At 58.7% G+C, this 20,588-nt stretch overlaps 1 protein-coding gene across 1 annotated transcript; it reads right to left on the reverse strand.

The window, feature by feature from the left end:
- Positions 1 to 1,832: 1,832 nt before the first annotated feature.
- DNAI2 (dynein axonemal intermediate chain 2) lies at positions 1,833 to 19,105 on the reverse strand. The gene is made up of 16 exons (XM_045570752.1): positions 18,962 to 19,105; positions 17,188 to 17,381; positions 16,492 to 16,653; positions 15,144 to 15,265; positions 13,500 to 13,642; positions 12,543 to 12,656; positions 10,227 to 10,366; positions 9,243 to 9,365; positions 7,383 to 7,606; positions 6,471 to 6,606; positions 5,577 to 5,723; positions 4,324 to 4,551; positions 4,232 to 4,234; positions 2,465 to 2,575; positions 2,081 to 2,144; positions 1,833 to 2,048 (listed from the first exon to the last, which is right to left on the reverse strand). Exons 2-14 carry the CDS (start codon positions 17,368 to 17,370, stop codon positions 2,468 to 2,470), a joined length of 1,833 nt encoding a protein of 610 aa, XP_045426708.1. The 5' UTR covers positions 17,371 to 17,381; positions 18,962 to 19,105; the 3' UTR covers positions 1,833 to 2,048; positions 2,081 to 2,144; positions 2,465 to 2,467.
- Between the last annotated feature and the right edge of the window lie 1,483 nt (positions 19,106 to 20,588).

Below are 20,588 nucleotides of genomic sequence, written 5' to 3' on the forward strand. Positions count from 1 at the left end.
CTGCGTGGAGAGGGAGCGGGGAGCCAGGGGCTCCTCCCTCGGGGCCGCCGCAGACGGCCTGGCGGGCATCCAGAGGCGGAGCAGGCTGCCAGCGTGTGCCCTGGGGCCGGCTTCCCCGCTGCCCCCAGGGGCTCGTGTGTTAGTTATTAATAAGCATGCAGAGAGCCTCCTGTGGCCTTGGTTTAGTAAGTGGATAAAGCGGGGAAGCTTGGTGGAAACCGCTCCTTTGGGGGTGCGGGAGGGGGGCCTGGGGGTTGTCCCGAGGTTTTGTCCTGCTCTCTGGCCCAGGCTGCCCAAGCCTGCGCCCTGCCTGGTCCTCTCTGGCCCCACATCTCTGTGTCGTTTCTGACTTCCTCTTTCCTCTCATCCTCTGCAGGTGTTTCTCCTCCTCCCCATCTCCCAGCCACTCCCCCAGGCTCCATCAGCATCACCTGGGCACTGTCATGGCCACCCCCTGCAGGCTCCCACTTTCAGAAGATGCGGCTGTAACAGGAAAGCACAGGCAGGCTCCTCGCCTGGCTCCGCACACCCTCCTGCCCCTCCTCTCCATCACTCTCTCTGCGGGCTCAGGCTCCACCCACCTTGACCGAGCATCCCGGACAGGCTGGTGCCGGCCCTGCTTTCAGGCCTCGGCTCATGCTGGTCCCTCTGCCCGATGCACCCCTTTCGCTTGTCAAATGTAGGAGACAGAGGAGCAGACAGGCACGTGACTGGCCGCCACTGTGCCGGGCCACCATCTTCTCTCAGCATCTCCTCTCGACCAGCCTCAGGGCTGCCTCTCTCCAGGCCATCATCCATGACCAGCCCAGGGATTTTGTAAAAAAAAATAAATTAAAAAAGTATATATATATATATATATATATATATATATATATATATATATATATATATGCAAATCTCCCCTGCTTCTCCATGATCCTAGAAGAACGGCAGAAATGCTTTGCTTCCTGGGACCTTCAAGGCCCTGCCTGCTTGTCCCCTGCGTGTTCTCCAGGTCGGTTCCAGCCCCGTGACTGCGCTTCAGCCACGTGGACGTCTCCCTGTCAGTCCTGAGAGCAGCAGCAGCTGCTGCCCTCTCTCCTCTGCCTGGAACGCCCCTCCATTGTGCACCCCCATAATCACTTATGTGCACACATGTGCCTGCACCTGCACACACACCTGCGCACGCACCTGGGGCGGGACTGTGGGCTGGAGTCCAGGTCTGCCCCTCGCTCCCTCCCGTGGGACTCGGGCCACGTGCTCCCGCCCTGTGTCTCTCCCCGGGCACATCCGTGGCTCAGGGGTGGACGAGGCCGATGGCAGTCTATTTTGAAGCTCAAGGGCCCAGTAAGTGTGACCTGCGAAGACTATTTTTCAAGGTCTAGTCGCGGTGGACAGTCAATGCTGTTTGTTTTTTTTTCTTTTGGGCACAAGAGCAACGGGTCTCTCCCCAGTAAGATTCTCAGCACATGCATTTTTTAAAGGGACCACCTGACACCCACAGCGTGAATGGTGGCCGGGCACTTCTCCTGGGACAAGGCTGGCTCTGAAGGGTCCTCTTGCCTGTGACATTTCTGGTGACCTGTGACATTTTTGACGATGCTTGCCGAATGCTCGGCTGTGCCACGGTTTCAGGGCGGCCCAGGTAGTTGGGACGGAGCTGCCTGGCCTCCTGTCCGTCTGCCGCTCACTCACTCTGTCACCCCCCAGCCCTTCCCCCTCCTGCACCCTGCTCTTCCCCTGCAGAGGGAGGACAATACAAACCTTCCGGGGACTGGTAAAGGGAAGGACACGAATAACGTGGGAAGCTCTCGGTGCAGGCTGCGTAATGAGCGCTACTAGTAAGTGTGAGCTCTGTTATCATTAATTTAATTACAACTTAATTTCATTAGGACCACAGGGAGCTTGCAGAGCCCAAGAATAAGCCGAGCTGATCTGATCGGCTGGGACCCTCCTGGAGGCAGCACGCCGCGGCTGTCGCTCCGGGAGGCCTCGCAGACTGGAACTCCGTCCGCCCCGGCTTGTACGCGGCTGTGGACCCGGGGAGGGTCGGGGAGGCGGCCCCCGGCCACAGGTCCGTCCGAGGCCCCACCCGGGCCGTGAGGAGCCCGCGGAGGCTTGGCCAGCAGCTGAAGGAGAGTGGTGCCGGGAAAGCCCTGGAGGAGCTGAAGGGCACACGCAGGGCCAGGCTGTGTGAGGCCCGAGCTGGGGTTGGCCGTGGTGGCTGGGACAGGGGCTCCCATCTTAGGGGTGAGTGTGCCCCCTCCCTCCGAGGGGTCACTGGGGACCAGGCTCCATGAGTCAGCCTGGGCCAGCGATGTGTGGGGTGTGAGGACTGGGCTCAGGGCTCCTTTGCTCCCCATCCTGCCTCCCCCCCAGTGACACTTTGAGGAGGGAGATGAGCCCCCCACTTACACAGCCAGGGCAGTGCGGGGAGGCAGGAGATGGGGCGTCTGTCGGGGAGGGGGCTGCAGGCAGGCCTGACCTTTTAGTTTGGAGCCTCTTCGGCGCCTTCTTCTTTCTCCACCTCTTCTTCGCCCTCGCCCTCGCCCTCGCCCTCAATCTCCACCTCCTCGCTCTCTTCCGGACTTAGTTTCTGCCAAAGAAAGACAGCACAGGATCGTGGGTGGGCAGGCCTCCCCTGCGCCGAGGCCAAAAGCAGCCGCCTGGCCCAGGCAAGATGCCAGTACCGTGGCCACGAGGGCCTGGTGGCCGCCGATGGGGACAGTGGGGACGATGGGGACAGAGGGGGTATCCCCCAGGCTCCGGTACAAGCCCAGCTCTGCCGCTTGCGGCCTGGGTGAGCCGGCTGTGCTCCTGAGGGTCCTGGGTCCCCTCCCCATATTCCTCTGGGGTTGGAAATACTGGCCGGAAGGACCCGGGAGGGCCTTCTGAGCTCTGAGCCCAGAAATGCTGGCCAAGTGCAGAGACTGAGAGAGACTGGGGGGAAGGGGAGAGAGTGGCCCAGTTCTGTGAACCGTGACCCTCGGGAGGCCCAGCTGCTGTGACGGGTGCTCACGCTGCCCCTGCTGCCGTGGGGGGCGCGTCTGGGGCCTCCCCCAGTGGGAGGGGGTGTGAGTCACACCGCACTGTGAGGTGGCCAATGTGGGCATCGCCTTCGGAGGGCTGGGAGCCCAGAGGTGGTGGCTGGGGAGTCTGGGTTTGGGGGTCCAATCTCACCTCCGCCACACACGGAGGGAGTGCCCCGCCCAATGGGACACACAGAACCAAGCCACTCGGACCCTAGGCCTTCCTGGGCAGGCATCCTGTGTGTGGGCACAGTGTGCAGGCACCGTGTGAGGGTACCCTGTGCGGGCACCCTGTGCGGGCACCCTGTATGGGCACCGTGTGCGGGCACCGTGTGCGGGCTCCATGTGCAGGCACTGTGTGTGGGCACCCTGTATGGGCACCGTGTGTGGGCACCGTGTGCGGGCTCCGTGTGTGGGCTCCGTGTGCAGGCACTGTGTGTGGGCACCGTGTGTGGGCACCGTGTGTGGGCATGTGTATGGGCACCTTGTGTGGGCACACGAGGCTGTGCTGGAAAGGCCCCCCCACTTGCTTGCGTGTTCTGCTGTCACTGTCTTGAAATTCTCAAGACCTTTGGAGCCAGGGCTCCGGTTTCACTTTGCAGGGGCCATGCCCCCAAACGCTGCCGCTGGCCTCGCCCACAGGGTGGACACGGACAGGCGCTCCCGGTTCTGGGCTCCCCTGCTGCCCGGCTGCACTTGCCTGTCTTGTTATCTGATCTGCGGGTCTCTCAGGGCGATGACCCACACGGACCACAGCCCTCCCGTCCCCGCTGAGGAGGAGGGCCGTGGAGGGACCCAGACACTCCCCCCGGAGCTGACCTCCTCATGTTCTGAGTGGAAAGGAAAGGACCGAGGAGGGGAGTGGCCAGCCCGGCTGCTACCGCTCGAGGGTGCTGGGGAGCCAGGCCACGGGCACAGGAGTCCAGCTTAGGTCACACCCCTGACACCAGAATGCGCTCCAGACCACGGACCTCACAGCCCCGCCATGGGCCTCGGGCTCACTCTTCCCCGGCTGCTCCCTTAGCCCCCGGCCCTCATTCAGTTGGTCACATGGGTGCTCCCGGCGTCCCCTGGGGGTGGGCGAGGAGGATTCCCACCAGCACGGAGCACGGCTCCCGCCCTCTGGAGGCCCATCCGCCTGGGGACTTGGGTTCCTCTGGAGGAGGGCAGTCAGGCCTCCCATTTGCCAGATGGACAAACGGAGGTCCACCTGATAAGGTGACTTGCTTGAGGTCGCCCAGGAGGTCAGCAAAGGGGCAGAACCCCCGTGCCGTGCCCCCCACCCGCCCACACGGGCCCCGCCCGAGGCCCTTACATCCGTGGGCTCCTTCTTCAAGGCCTCCGTCTCCTTCCGCTTCAGCTCCGAGAAGATGACCTCGTAGAACTCCTGCTCGGCCTTGGCCACCAGCTCCTCCAGGTTGACGGCGCCCTCCTCCTCCCGCAGCTCCTCCTCCCGGCCCTCCGCCTTGCCCCGCTCCTTCAGCCGCATCTCCCGGTGCCTGGCCTCCAGGATCTTCTCCCGCCGGGTCTCCCGCTCAAATATCTGGCCGAACGGGGGCAGAGAGGCCCGTGGGAAGGGGGTAGCGGCCGGGGCTCCTCCTTACTCTACTCACAACAGCTCCCCACGGGGCCTGCACTGCGCTAACAGCAGGAGCTGAGGGCTAGCCTGGCCGGCCGGGCTCAGTGGTTGAGCCTTGACCAAGGACCCAGGAGGTCACGGTTCAGTTCCCGGTCAGGGCGCATGCCCAGGTTGTGAGCTTCGTCCCCAGTGGGGGGCATGCAGGAGGCAGCCGATCCATGATTCTCTCTCATCATGGATGTTTCTATCGCTCTCTCCCTCTCCCTTCCTCTTTAAAAATCAATTAAAAAAATAATAAAGAGCTGGGACCGGTTTGGCTCAATGGATAGAGCATCGGCTTGGGGACTGAAGGGTCCCGGGTTCGATTCCGGTCAAGGGCATGTACCTTGGTTGCGGGCATATCCCCGGTAGGGGGTGTGCAAGAGGCAGCTGATCGATGACTCTCTCATCGATGTTTCTAACTCCCTATCTCTCTCCCTTCCTCTCTGTATAAAATCAATAAAATATATTTAAATAATAATAATAATAATAAATAAAATAATAAAAAAATAATAAAGAACAGAGGGCTGAATATTGGGGTTGGAGTGAGGTCCGCAATTCTAAGGGGTCCTAAGGACAGAGATGACCGCGTGAAGAGCGCCCCCAGGATTTGTACACTGGGCCCACGAAGGGCCAGCTCAGAGGTGGGGCCACAGGCTCGGGCACCGCCAGGGGCCCTCCCAGTCTCAGCACCAGGTGTTTGCAGCATCCTGTGCCCCTCGGTGTGCCTCCCGGGCCACCTGCCAGGAGGAGGCGCAGCGACAGAGCTCAGCGCCCAGTGCCCCCAGCGCCCCCAGCACCCCCAGCGCCCATTTCCAGCTTGCATTTCAGGACCCCACGTGGCCTCCCCAGAATGTCCCCCGTTTCCCAGGAGGCGAGGGGAGCAGCCCTCCGTGTCCCTCAGACGGGCCTGCCCTGCAGGGCCGGTGGGAGGGGGCCCGGGCACTCACAGAGGACGCCGTGTTCTTCTCGTTCCTCTGCAGGTTGCACAGCCCCTGCGAGACCTCCAGCAGCGTGGTGGTCCCCAGCTGGGAGCCGCAGGCGATGAAGCCCCCGTTGTCCTGCACCCGCAGGCAGAACAGGGCATCGTCGCACACCTGCGGGAGGGGAGGGCCAGGCCACGGGGGCGGAGGGAGGAGCCAGTGAGCCTCGGGCTGGCTCCTAGGAGGCGGCCCATTGGCCCCGTTCACACACCCTCGGCGACTCCCCACCCCCAGGAGGGGGTGCACACTCAGAGAGTGGCTGTCAGGGCCTTCGTCACTCCCTCCCAAGCCTCATCTCCACCTTGTCTCCCCCACCATGCTCCCCCCCACCCCCTCACCCCCGGCCCCCAGTCTCACATTCATCCATGCTGCCAGGGCCTGAGGGCCTAGGTCAGGGGTGAGGGGGTCTGGCTGCAGGCTGAATAAGGCCACAAAATCATTTGGTCTGGCCAAAACCGGTTTGGCTCAGTGGATAGAGCGTAGGCCTGCTGACTGAAAGGTCCCAGGTTCAATTCCGGTCAAGGGCATGTGCCTTGATTGTGGGCACACCCCCAGTGGGGGTGGGGGTGCAGGGGGCAGTTGATTGATGTTTCTCTCTCATCGATGTTTCTAACTCTCTATCCCTCTCCTGTCCTCTCTGTAAAAAAAAAAAAATCAATAAAATATGTTTTAAATAAAAAAATTTGGTCTGGCCTGCCATAGCATGAGGGGCGCCGTCATGAGATGTTGGACCCAATAGCACAGGCTAACTGTTACGTGGGTGATTTTGGCCCGTGAACGAGGTTATCGATATTCCCATGGCCCTTGGCAGAGAAAAGGTCCCCCACCCCCGGCCTGGCAGCGGGGGAGCGGGTGTGGGACCTTCAGGCTGAGGGCGGGGTCACACTGCTTGAACACAAAGTCCCAGATGTCCAGGGTGCCGTCCATCTTGGTGGTGAAGAACACCGCCGGCCGCACCGGGCTCCAGGCGCCGTCCGTGAGGTAGGCCATGTGGTACCTGCGGGCGGCCGGGCCACGGTCAGGAGCTGACGGGGATGGCGAGGCTGCTGAGCCTCAGCCCTGCTCGCCTGGCCCCTCCCGGGCTGCAGGTCTCATTGTTGGCCAGGAAGTTCTTCCTTGCGTATGACTTCTAGCCACACCGACCGCACGCCCTCCCCCACCCCCACCCCCCCACCAGCTCATAGGTCCTTCCCACGGGCTGGCCGTGGGCCTTTCTCCAGAGCCACCTGCAGGGGGAAGCGTGCGGGGCTGGGCCTGGCCCAGGGGTTAGAGGGAGGATGTGCCCAGAGAGCTCCTCACACTAAGTCAGAGGGTGTTACATGCCCCCCTCCAGCTACTCCCTGCAAATCTGGCCCACGCTGGCCGCTGAATTCACAGCCTCTCTATTCGCAGCAGCTCAGAGGCGGAAGCAGCCCGCGTCCATCGGCAGGTGACGGGTACACCAAGTGCTGCGGCCACACTCCGGCCCCCTGCGGCTCGGCTCCCTCACGGCTGCAATGAGGGGCCCGGAAAACAAGGCTGCCTGCTCCCGGGGTTGTCCGGAGGGTCAGCAAAGTGGACCCAGGGCTTTGTTATTCCTCACCGGGGTGCTTCGAAGTGTGCTCCTCCTTCAGGCCACTTCCCAGCGGAAGCTTGTGTTTGTGGGTATTTGTGCGTGTTTGTGGGCACACAAAGGCTCAGGCCGCTCCTGGGCTGGGCTGGGCTGGGCCCCTTCCGTCCCCTCCGCCCTCCTGCATCCCTCTCCCATTCCTAACCCCCCCCCACCCTCCTTACTTGGTCCACATGATGGACGACTCGCGGCTCTCCTCCGACCAGATGCGGGCGGTCCAGTCGCCCACGGTCAGGAAGTTCTTGGGGTAGAAGGGGTTCCTCTGGAGGGCGTAGACGGGGCCGTGGTGGCCCGGGAAGGTGCACACGATCTTCTCGGCCTGCGTCTTGGCCTTGCGGTTGCAGGAGATGACGATGCCTTGCTCGGTGCCCACCATGAACTTGGTCGGCTGCGGAGGGGATGACAGGGGAGTGGATGGCCCCCTGACACAGCCGCTCGGGGCTCCACCGGCCTGGCCCACAGCCTTCTGGGGCTTAAGCCTCTGCTCAGGCTGTGCCCCAGCTGCCCCTCAGGGGCTCCCCCGCTCTTCCCATCTTCGTCGGACCCCACCCTTCCGGAGCACCTGCTCCAGGGCCCCGGCTTGAGGGAGGCCTCCGACTCTCCTAGCGCTGGAGCCTCTCATCACCAGCCCTCAGCAGCACTGTGTCTGCTAGGCATCCTGCCGTAAAGATCCCGAACGTCTGTCTACCAAGCCACGGGTTCAATGAATAATATAAACCTGAGTCTCGCTGCCCCCTGCAAAACTGGCTACACTGTCCACCACTTAGCAACATCATTCACAGCAGCTCAGAGGCGAAAGCCACCCCGTGTCCATCGACGGGAGATGCATAAACGAAGTGTGGCCCATCTGCACAATGGGATACTATTCAGCCTTAAAAGGGAAGGAAGTTCTGACACAGGCGACCATGTGGATCAGTGGTCGGCAAACTCATCAGTCAGCAGAGCCAAATATCAACAGGACAACGATTGACATTTCTCTTGAGAGCCAAATTTTTTAAACTTAAACTGCTTCCAACGCCACTTCTTCAACATAGACTCGCCCAGGTCGTGGTATTTTGTGGAAGAGCCGCACTCAAGGGGCCAAAGAGCTGCATGTGGCTAGAGAGCTGCAGTTTGCCGACCACTGGTGTGGATGAACCCGGAGGACGTGATGCTAAGTGAAATAAGCCCGTCGGGAAAGGACAAACACCCTAAGAATCCACTTAAAGGAGGTGCCGGGGCAGTCAGATTCATAGAGACAGGATGCAGAAGGGGCTGGGGCAGGGGCGGTGGGAGTTGTTTAACGGGTACAGTGTAGAGTCTCAGTTTTGCAAGATGAAGAAGTTCTGGAGACCCACTGCACAACAACACGGATGTATTTAACGCTTCTGGAGTGTACACGTAAAAATGGTTAACATGGTGAATTTTATGTTAGTTTTTTAATTAAGATATTTATGTTGATTTCAGAGAGGAAGGGAGAGGGAGAGCGGATAGAAACATCAATGATGAGAGAAAAGTCATTGATCGGCTGCCTCCTGCACACCCCCTACTGGGGATCGAACCTGCATCCAGGGCCTGTGCCCTGACTAGGAATCGATCCTTGACCACTTGCTGGGCCACCTTCGATATGTTTTTACTCTTCCTTCCCAGTTCTGTGCTGTGGTTCTCCTCGGAGCCTTCTCTGGCCTCACTGCCTTCTCCAACACCTCCTCCTTCCCTATGGGAAGGGAAGTGACCCTCCCAGGGCCCCACGTGAGGCCCAGGCAGAGCCTGGCCTCCGACACAGAGTGGGCGCTGCTGGGCTCTGCCCGCCACCAGCCAGTGAGGAGGGAGCTCGGCTTCTTTCTCAAGGAGCTCTGCTGCCCCCTGCTGGGCGGCTGTTGTAAAGCCCCCCGGTCTGGGAGGATGCTCCCCAGGGCTGCGCAGGGCACAAGGTCAGCAGCAGCCCCGGCTCCACAAGCATCTGATTCACCAGCCAACGCCCCCCTCTTGGCTCCAGCGGCCCGGCGACAGGAACAGGGGCGGGGAGAGGAAGGGACCCTCACCAAGGTAGACTCGAACTCCAGGGAGATGGCCCCCAAGGCATTTTCCAGCTGCTCCTTCCTGGTGATGTCCATGATCACCACCTCCGTGGGCTCGCTCAGCTTCCGGATGTCCCACCACATGACCTGGGGGGAGGAGGGGCTGCGTGAGACCCGGGGCCCTCCTGGTCTACGTCCCCCTCACCTCCTCCAGCTCCCTGGTGCCCGTCACTCTGGTCAAAAGGGGGGGAGACAGCGACCCCCAGGCACAAACATGCTCTGAGAGGGACTGCTGGCCATCAGAGTCATGGGCAAGCGCCATGAGAGGCAGATGCTGGGACTGCACCCCACACCCACGGCATCGAAACCGCCAGCTGTGGGCCCCAGTATCCCAATTCTTATAAGTTCCCCTCCCGATGGCACATTCTAGCGATGTTATACATGCACACACACTCTGACCCAGAAAGCCCACTGCCGGGGACGCATGCCATCGATGTACCTGCCCGTGTGTGCAAATACACACTTTGTTGCATTTTTTTGGTCACAACAAAATATTAAAATGCGCTGCAGTGAATGAAGCCGCACCCCATGCTCTCCTTAGCGGGCACAGGGCGATGTTTCTGAACTCTGAGACCGGCTCCCAGCCTCACGGAGGGACACACCAAGCGCAGAGGCCCGTGCAGGGTTCGGGGCACAAACAGAGGCTAAGAGAGATGCCTCTGTGCGCAGACACTGCCCCCTGGCGGGAGGGCGTGGTGTGGGCCCTTTTGTACCTGCTGCATTTTGTTCTGAGAGCATGTGTTCCGTGTTTTTCAATTTAATAGTAAGAGGCAAAGATAATGTTGCCGGGTGATTCCAATGGGGAACCAGGAAATCGTTACAGCTCCCCACCCCCTTCCCCTGCAGCGCCTGCCCTGTGGGTACCTGCCCGCCTGTGGGTACCTGCCCTGTGGGTACCTGCCCTGTGGGTACCTGCCCGCCTGTGGGTACCTGCCCGCCTGTGGGTACCTGTCCGTCTGTGGATGCTGAGAAACACTCAGTGCCCGTCTTCGACTGCAGCCAGATGGTGCCGTACACGGGGTCTCGGTGGCTGAACTCAATGGTGGACAGCTCCGCCACCAGGCTGCCCTTCCGGGTGTCCCAGCAGGCTGCGGGAGGAACGTGAGGGGCCGGTGAACAGGGCAAGGCTCCCTTTCCTGTGGGGGAGCAGGGGCAGGGCGCTGTCCTCCGGGTTTGGCCGGGACGGGGCTCCTTAGAGTCAGAGCTGGGCTCACACCAGCCACGTTTCCTGCCGGCCCCCTGTGTGGAGTGGCTCCCAGGCTGCACACTTCAGTCACTCCTTCTGCCGAGCCCGCCATGTGCTGAGCACCTCTCCCCCTTCTCCTCCCCCCCACCCCCCCGGGCCCCTGGGGAGGCCGCTGAGGAAAGGACAGACACTGTCCCTGAGAGGCAGGGAGGGGACCTGCAAATTCAGCCTGGAATGTGGTTTCCCCGGTGGGGGCCCACGGGGGTAGTCAAGGCGGGCTTCCTGGAGGAGGGGAGAGGGAACTGAGACTGAGGATGAGCCTGGGATGGGCTGAGCCCGGCAGGGAGAGAGGAGCCTGCGCCCCGGGGACAGGCTCCGGGGTGGGAGCCTGCAGGGGAGCCTCTCCTGCTGCACAAACTCCTTCCCCTTCATCCTCCGGCCGTCGCTGCCTCTGATGGAAACAGAACTCCCAGAGGGAGCTCTGCCCGCCCTCCCACCTTGAGGGCTTCACCTCTTCTGCTTTACCGAGGAGGACCCGAAGCTAAAACCTCCTTTCTGTCCTCATCGATCTCGCTTCCATTTTCCCACGATGAGCAGCGAGAACTCCGCCCCCCCTCCCTCCGGCCCTCGGAGCCATTTCTAGGAAAGCTGACTCCGGAAAACCAACCCAAGGCCTCGACACTCAAGTGCTGACGGATGGCGTCCAGTCTGAAGCGTTTGCCCTGCACCGGCCAAGCGTGCCCGGCTGGGGCGAAGCAGCAGTCATGGCGGAGGCAAAGGTGGGGGGTGGGGGTGTCCCTGAGGTGCTGCGGTAGGACCGCAGAGCCCAGGGCCCGGCCAGGGCTGGGGGAGCCCACGACGGCCTCCAGAAGGGGTGCTGAATGATGGGTGAGGCAGGGCTCCTGAATAACACAGGTAGGTCTGAGTGCTCAGGCATGGTGTGGTCACTAGGGGGCGCTATGGGCCTCAGACACAGAATCCAGACTTGTATCCTGGGTGTACTTCTCAATTTGTAATCCAGGCCACCGTTTCCATAACCCAGAGGTCCAGGTGAGGTGCCAGACTGCACCCAGGGGCCCAAAAGTCCCTCCCTGGCCCCAAAGGCCCTCCCAGGACCCGGACCTCCGTTGACGGCCCAGACTTACCTGCTGGTCACAGACCATTCTGGTGAGGACCAGAAGGCCATTTCGGGGAACCATTCTGGAAGCCGGTGCCTATTTCTTAGTTGGGGTCCAATTAACCAGGCTAGTCCTGACCCCCATTTCATCATCCCCAGGTCCTGCCCTTGCCCCAAACCTCCCACCTGGGCCCATAGCGCCTCCTAGTGACCACACCACGCGTGAGCACCCAGACCTACATCCGGGGCTCAGACCTACATCCGGGTCCCAGACCTTCATGGCGGGGCCTACCGTGTTTCCCCAAAAATAAGACATCCTCTGAAAATTAGACCTAGCGCATGGAAAGATAGATAAGACATCCCCTGAAAATAAGACCTAGCACAACTTTGGGAGAAAAAATTAATATGAGACACTGTCTTATTTTCGGGGAAACAGGGTAGTAGGCCCACCTGGGGCCCAGGCCGCAAACCTGGAACTCAGAGTTGTATCAGGGAACCAGATCTCTATGCGTAACCCCAACAAGTATTCCTTATCCAAGACGTTCAGGTGAGGTACCAGACCGTCCCCAGGGCTCAGACTTCCCTCCGGGCCCGAACTAGGTCACAAGACCCAGACCTCCACCTGGGCTCACGCCTACATCCGGGACCCAGACTATCAGGGCTTGAAGCCACCAGAGAGCTTATTCGGACACAGCTCGCTCCTGGAGGAACGGGCGTCTTGTCTTACGACCTACACTCTCCATCTCGTGGCTGCCCTGAGACACACACTCCCCTCCCCCCTTCCCGGTGAAATGGTCGCCTGGCAGCCCGGAGGCTGAGGAGTGGGTCTCTGTCCCAAGACCTGTCTGGTGGCTCCGAGATGCCCTGGCGAGGCTGGTCCTATCTGACTCGATGCAGAGCTTGTCCAGGGAAAGGCCTTTTCACCCAGGCGACCATTGGCTAAGCGCTGGGCCCCTCTTACCGATCTGCCCGTTGTAGCAGCCTCCCAGCAGCACGTGCGAGTCTTTGGGGTTGTACTCCAGGGTGACGAGAGGGGAGGATGGCTTCAGGACAGTCTCGGGCCTGTTGGGGCTTTCTGAAGAGCAGGGGGAGGGGGTATATATATATATATATAAAACTTGTGTGTATACTGGAGGCCCGATGCACAAAATTCGTGCAAGAGTGGGACTCCTGTTGGCACCAGCTTCCCTCTGGCACCTGGGACCCGGGCCTTCCTCCCAGCCTCGGCTTCATCTGGAAGGACATCTGGTCTAATTAGCATATTACACTTTTATTTTATTTATTTATTTATTTATATTATTTTTTTAAATATCTTTTATTGGTTTTTTACAGAGAGGAAGGGAGAGGGTTAGAGAGCTAGAAATGTCGATGAGAGGGAAACATCGACCAGCTGCCTTTTGCACACCCCCTACCGGGGATGTGCCCGCAACCACAGTACGTTGGTAATGGTTACACTTTTATTTTATATACTGCAGGCCCGGTGCATGAAATTCATGCACAGGTATGGCCCCTAGGCTTGGCAGGCAATCAGGGTCGATTAGGGCCTTCCTTCGTTCCATGACTCCCCCTGGTGGTCAGCGCACGTCATAAAAAAATCGGGACTTTTTAAAAATGCCGTGGGACGTGGGACAGATTGGTAGAAATCGGGACTGTCCCGCCAAAAGCGGGACGCCTGGTCACTTGACACAGTTGGGACTTTGTGGGGTCTGGTCTTGAATGCCCTGATTACAGATCTGGAAATAAAGTGAGTTTCCTGCTCCCTGAGTTTGACAGGCGAGGCTGCGCCTGAACCCCAGACAGGGGTGCAGTGAGTGGCTTCCTCCTGGTCCCGGCCCCTCCCTGCGAGAGCCTCCCCCCCACCCCCCACCCCCCCTACCGCTGCTGCCGAGTCCTCCCCCTCCCCCTCCCCGCCCCTCACCCAGGTCCCAGATGTACGAGTCGTGGCTCATGCCCTCAGGTGCCCTTTGAAAATTCAAGCAGGAATACGCCACCGCCAGCTTCCGGTTGCCATCCGGGTGCCAGGACAGGTGTGTGGCCGACCGCTTGATCTCCTGGGGGTCCCTGTAGGGGCCAGCAAAGGGCAGAACACTGGAGTGCCAGGCTCCCAAATGTCTTATCTCCTAGAGATTTTCTTTATTTTTTTAATTTAAAAAAATATATTTTTTATTGGTTTTTTACAGAGAGGAAGAGAGAGGGATAGACAGGTAGAAACATCGATGAGAGAGAAACATCAATCGGCTGTCTCCTGCACACCTCCCACCGGGGATGTGCCCGCAACCACAGTACATGCCTTTGACCGGAATCAAACCCGGGACTTTTCAGTCCACAGGCCGACGCTCTATCCACTGACCCAAACCGGTTTCGGCTAAAGATTTTATTTAAAATATTCAAACACGTTGCCAAAACCGGTTTGGCTCAGTGGATCGAGCGTCGGCCTGTGGACTGAAGGGTCCCAGGTTCGATTCTGGTACCTTGGTTATAGGCACATCCCCAGTAGGGGGTGGGCAAGAGGCAGCTGATGGATGTTTCTAACTCTCTATCCCTCTCCCTTCCTCTGTGAAAAATCAATAAAATATATTATATATTAAAAAAATATATTCAAACACGTTGAAGTGTAAACACCCACTCAGATAAATTTATTTAAAACAAAATTCATAGGACTCCCTTCATGGAAACACCAGTCCCACCAGCCATAAATAAGAGCTAGCAAATTAAAACAAAGGAAACAAAGTATTAAATTCCAGTCTGCCCTTTCCACTTGTGGAAGGTTCTGAGCCTGAGGCTTGGTTGCCCGTTAATATGAAAATGAAAGGAAGGATGGAGAACTCAGCAGTCATGCTCTCCGATATTTGCCCAAATGAGCCCAAAATTAATGTCTGCACAAAACCTACACATGGATGTTCCCAGCAGCTTTATGGGGAGAGAGAGAGAGAGAGAGAGAGAGAGAGAGAGAGAGAGAGAGAGAGACAGACAGAGAGAGAGAGAGAGAGAGAGAGAGAGAGAGAGGGAGAGAGAGAAAGAGAGAGAGAGAGAAACATCGATGATGAGAGAGAATTCTTGATTGGCACGCCCCACACTAGGGATGGAGCCTGCAACCTGGGCATGTGCCCTGACCAAGACTCGAACCGTGACCTCCTGGCTCACACATGTACACACACACATGTACCATGCACATAGGCACAGACACGCTGGCGTGTTTCAGACGAAGCGGTGCTCTCTGCACGCTGCTCTGCACCTTGTTTTGGTCTCACGTGTGTTGAATCTTGGGAACATGCCTGATCCTCTCATTGGGAACACCCGCCCACAGGGGAGACCGGGATTGGCCAGCACCCGCCTAACCATAGAAATACCTGAAGCCCAGACGGCCTGGCTCGCTGGTTAAGTGTCAACCTATGAACCAAGAGGTTACTGGTTCGATTCCGGTCAGGGTACACACCCAGATTGTGGGCTCGATCCCCAGTAGGGGGCGTGCAGGAGGCAGCTGATCCATGATTCTCATCATTGATGTTTCTCTCTCTCTCCCTGCCCCTTCCTCTCTGAAATCAATTTTTTAAAAAAATACCTGAAAACATTGATGGTCTTAGCGGAAGGGGCCTCTTCCGTCACTTCCACCGCGTCCTCGTCATCGAAATACTCCTGGTAGATGTCGATGGCGTTGTTCTGCTTGATGCAGTGCTCCATGACCTGAGGGGACACACCGGGGTTCTCAGCGGGAATGGGGGTCCCTCTGTCTGCCTGGGCTGAGACGAGGTCTGGGAGGGCTGAGACAGAGCTAGCGGTCCTTTCCCGCCCTTCCCCGTGCGTTCTCAATGAGGCAGCATCGCCCCCCACAGGCCGAAACTGGTTCTCAGCGGTAAATAACACTGCTTTCCCCATACAAAGCACAGACAGATGTGCAGTCCATAAACACATGTACGGCACACCTGTGGCTGTACATGTGTTTCATGGGGGCAGGCGATTAGGAAAAGAATATCTAAAAAGACTGTTTGGGGACAAAAGTGAAAAGAAAAAAAAGAAAAAAAAAAACGGCTGAAACCGGTTTGGCTCAGTGGATAGAGCATCAGTCTATGGACTGAAAGGTCCCAGGTTCAATTCCTGTCAAGGGCATGTACATTAGTTGCGGGCACATCCCCGGTGGGGGGTGTGCAGGAGGCAGCTGATTGATGTTTCTAGCTCTCTGTCCTTCTCCCTTCCTCTCTGTAAAAAACTCAATAAAATATATTTTAAAAATTAAAAATAAATAAATAAATCTTTAAAAGAAAAAAGAAAAAGAAAAAAGAAAAAAACGGTGACGAAACACTGCTCCTGTCAAACAGAAGTGTCCATGACTCAATATAGCCGTCTTCTATTCCTTTACCCCGAAAGCCCTCCCCATTATTCCCAATGCCCTTCATGGAAAAGCCCAGGCTCGAATGCCACCTCTTCCAGGAAGCCCTCCATGATCTCCCTCAGAGGGAAATGGGATTCCCTCTCCGAATGGGGCAACATGGCAAGTCATCCAGCCTCTAACATCCTTTATCTCTGCGTGGTGGGGAGCTCTCTCTGTCTCTGTCTCTGCCCTCTGTTGGATCCTAAACTCTTTGGAGCAGGATGCATGTGGATTTCAGAGACGGGAAGCGTGGTCCCACTCTGAAAGAACGTTCCCTGGCGGTGGGAGGCGGGTGGGCAGGGTTCTTTGGGGTTCTCTTTGCCCCCGGGGGCCCCTTTTCAGACTCCTCCCAGAGCCTGTTCGGGCCCTGCTCCTCCCGGCCTTCCCCTCTGCTCCACGGAGGTGGCTGTGCCTGCTCCCCCACAGGAGGCTCCTGTGGCAGCTGAGTGGCTGTGGGAGCCGAGCACAGGCGTGCCAGGCAGCTGGGGAACCCTAGCGCCGCCGGCCATGGCTCTGCCCGCCGGGCGAAAGGAAGCCTTACCAAGCCCAGCTGCATGATGGTGTTGATGTAGTTCTCGTCTTTCTCCACCTTCTTCCGGAAGCGGATGGTCTGCTCCAGCTCCAGGGGGTTCACGTCCTTGGGCCAACCCCCCTCCACGTGGTTGACGCCCCGGGTCTCCATCTCGAATCGCTCTGTGTTGGCCTGGAGAGAGAGCCCCAGGGGAGAAACCCCAGCCCTGGTGTGAGCATCAGCCACTTCCGCGCGCCGGGGTCCCAAGCCCCATGGACCGAGGGGGTGCCTGGCCAAAGCCACACGCTTTTCGGGCACCGGGAAGGCGGTCAGTGACCCGCAGGGGGTCACAGGCAGCCGTGTGTGGAAGTGGCCCTGGGTGGAAGTACCCCATCTTTGCAGCTGATGCCAGAAGCCAAGGAAAATCCCCTTCTGAGTTGCACCAGTAAGGGCCCACAGGAAGGGGGCAGAGCAGAGGGAGGCAAAGGGGGAGCGGGGAGCAGGAACATGGGGGACATCTGTAATTGATTCAAAAATTAAAAACAATAGTGCATCCAGCAGGTGTGGCTCAATGAATGGGTTTGGACCCAAGAAGCAAGAGATCACTGGTTCGATTCCTGGTAGGGCACTTGCCCAGGTGCCATCCTGCCCTCGCCCTCTGGCATCCGCCCTGGGCCCTGCTACCCGGCCTCCAGGTGGATGGAGTGACCTGGACCAGACCCCCACCTCATGCTCCGACATGCTGGTGGAGCACTGGATGCCCGTGTCCACGGGGTTCCGCGCCATGAACTGCTCCGCCAGCTCGGGGTTGGGCGGGATGTCGATGTGCAGCTCCGCCAGGCGGTCCGAGAAGTTGCATTGCTTGCCGAACTCGCTGCGCTTCTTGACGTACACGTACACGATCTCCATGGTGCCAGCAGCTGCAGGAGTGGGAGGGCGGTGTTTGGTGAGAGGGACCCCGCCTGGCCACTTCCTGTCCCCCTAGGCCTCACTGGGCCCGGCTCCAGGCTCCCCATCTGGTGGAGGGCAGGGGTTCAAGGGATTTGTCCATTTCTGTCGGAATTTATTTACCTTCTATAATTGAAACTTTGTACCCTTGAGTGGAGGAGACCTGGGCCCGCCAGAGTGTGTGGAAAGCTTGGCTTCCTCCATTGCCGGGGAAACCCAAGCCTCCCTCCTGCTCTCTGCGGCCGCAGCCATCTTGGTTGGGGTTAATTTGCATATTCGCTCTGATGGGCTGGTAGGCATGGCTGGTAGGTGTGGCTTGTGGGTATAGCGGGGTGATGGTTAATTTGCATATTACTCTTTTATTAGATAGGATAGATGGAGTGAAATCGAGAATTCAGAAATAAAAACCTTTGTATTTATGGTCAACTGATTTTTGGTAAAATTACCAACGCATCTCATAAGCTATCAGAGCACGAAAATGGAGCTTGGGTAACTGGGCCCTGACCTGCAAAGAATGATTACAAACCCTGACCTCATACCACACTCAACAATGAGCTCAAAAGGGGTCAGGGGCATAAGTGAGAGAGCAAACACCGCATCACCACAGGGGGAGGACACGGAGCGAAACCATCCTGACCCTGATCAAGATAGGCTTGTTTTGGATAAGATTTCCTAAATATGGCATCAAAAGCACAGCCCATAAAAGAAAAACACAATAACTTGGACTTCATTAGGAATGAAAACCTTTGCACTTCCGACAACACGAAGACTAGGCACAGACGTGAAGGACGTCCTTGCAAATCACAAGCCTGATAAAGGGCTTGGAGCCCAAATCTGCCAAGACCGACTGGGTCCCAGGCGCTGCGAACCCCCACCAGCGCCCCCAAAACAGCTACCACAATTCTCATTCTACAGGCCAAGAAGCTGATGCCGGGAGAGGTTAAGCACCTGGTCGAAGGTCACGGTACTTAAGTCCAGACAGACAAACAGACAGACAGGACCCGGCTCTGAAGGGGAAGAGCAGAAATGGTGCACTTACCGCCCCCCCCCCCCCCACACACACACACCCAGCAGGTGCCCCGTCACTGTACGCTCCCTCCCCTCCATTCTCATCAGCAAGCTCTCCGCCCCGCCTGCCCGTCCTCCGGCCACCGCAGCCCCGGCGGTGTTTGCGCTCCATTCCCAACCCCGGCGGTGCTTCCGCTCCATTCCGCTGCAAACCCTCTGGTTCCCCCGCTACCCACCCCGCCAGCAGACAGAGGGCGTCAGGGCCAGCGGACTGGGAGCGGAGGGCACAGGGGGCAAGGTGTTCAGACCTTGCAGGGCCCTGTGACTCGGAGGTAGTGAGGGCAGCGAGGACCAACCGAGTGGGCTCCCTAAGAGCGCTATTCCTGGCACCACCACTGGGCAGAGCCACCCCAGGGGGACGCCCCCCCACCCCCATCCCAGGAGTTGCTCGCCCTATCGGAGATTATTATTTTGGGTGGGGGCGTGCCTCCCGCCTTCCCTCTCCACTTGTCTCCCCGCCGACCTCCTCCCCGCCAGCCCTTACCCTGGGCCCGCTCCTGCTGCCCCCGGGAAGCGCCCCAGCCGCGGTGCCCGCTCCTGCGCCTCTCAAACGGCTCCCAGCGCGGAGTTTACCCGTTGCCTGGCAACCCTGGCCGGGCTGGGGACGCGGGACCGCGCGGAGGCGAGCGGGAGCCCGTGACCTTCCCGATCCGGCCGGTAGGAGGCGCAGCGGATCCCTGCTCCCTGATCTGGAGGTCTGCAGGGTGAGGAGGGAAATAACCAACAAGTTAGCCAAACACCGGGAACAGAAACGTTGGCAGGGGCTTGCCAAGGCGCTGGTCCAAGTTTACCTTCGTGCCCTGGGCAGGATCCGGAGGAAACGCCAGTGTGTTGGCAGTGCCCCCGGGGTCCGGAGCCCAGGCTGGGGAGGCCCGGCTCTGCTAGTTATTTGCTTGTGATCTGGCAGGAGTTTGACCACTCCATCGCTCAGTGACCTTCATCCACTAAGTGGGAATTATAACCCCAGCCTCCCCTCTTCTGCCAACCCCCCCCCCCCCCCCCCCAATACCTCATCGTGTAAGAATACTCAGTCTGACCCAAACCGGCCACAGTGGAAAGGAGGGGCTGGACAGAAGGAGGGGCTAAGCAGGCGCTGAGTGTTCACCGAATGAATTGATGCAATGGCATTTCTCTTGGTATCAAGGTAATGAAGTGAGATCATATAAAACTTGGGGCTGGAAGGCATGCATTAGAACCCCAGCTAAGGCCAGTTACGAATCGCATAACCTTGGGAGCAAGTTACTTTCCTTTTCTAAGACTCAGCCTTCCTCTTCTGCAAAGCGGGGGGACAGTCATTCCTCAGGGGAACGGGGAGGGTCAGCTGAGATGATGCATGTGTGGCCAGCCCGTACTGATGGCGGCTCTGGTGCCTGACCAGTGCCAGGTCTGTACTTCCCCCGAGGGGACTGGGCGGACCTGAACTCGGGGGGAAGGCGCTAGAGATGTGGGCTCAGGGGGACAAGGGGTGTGTCCTCCAAGTGGGGGTTTGGGGCGGGAACCAGGCCTTGAACAGTGGTTGTGAGTTGCAGGGCAAAGGAGAGCATTCCAGATTGGGGGGAGGGAGCATGGTGTGAGCAAGGGGGGGGGGGTGTGATGGTGGAAGAAAGGCATTTGGGGGGTGGATGCATCCTTCGTGCCTCCCCCACCCCCTTCCCAACTCTCCAACTTCTCCACGTATGCCTTCACCACCACCCACCTGCCTTGAACTGGGCTGGGCAACACAGTTCCCAACGAGATGTCACTTTGCCCACCACACCAACCAAAGATCAGCCCCTAAGCTTCCACGGGCTTCTCGGAGCACTCTGGGGTGGATACTGGGGGCTGGGGAGGAGCATCTGAAAGCCCACCGAGGTGGTTTTGTGCGGTCAGAGGCGAATAGGTTCCAGACAAATCATCCGGAAGTAAGAAGCAGACCACTTCCGGAGCGGAGACCGGAGACTGCCAACACTGGTCACTGACACCCCCTTTCCCTCCTTCCCAGTGTTCTGTGCAGGTGCCATTGTCAAGAGAATGAAAACAAGTTTTTCAGAGGATGAAAACAAGTAGTTCATTGTTGAAATGCAAGCGTTGTTTTGCGTTCACCTTGAATGCAGCCACTCTGCCGATTCATT

This window comes from Pipistrellus kuhlii, unplaced genomic scaffold (genome assembly GCF_014108245.1).
Source record: "Pipistrellus kuhlii isolate mPipKuh1 unplaced genomic scaffold, mPipKuh1.p scaffold_m20_p_37, whole genome shotgun sequence".
Taxonomy (NCBI): domain Eukaryota; kingdom Metazoa; phylum Chordata; class Mammalia; order Chiroptera; family Vespertilionidae; genus Pipistrellus; species Pipistrellus kuhlii.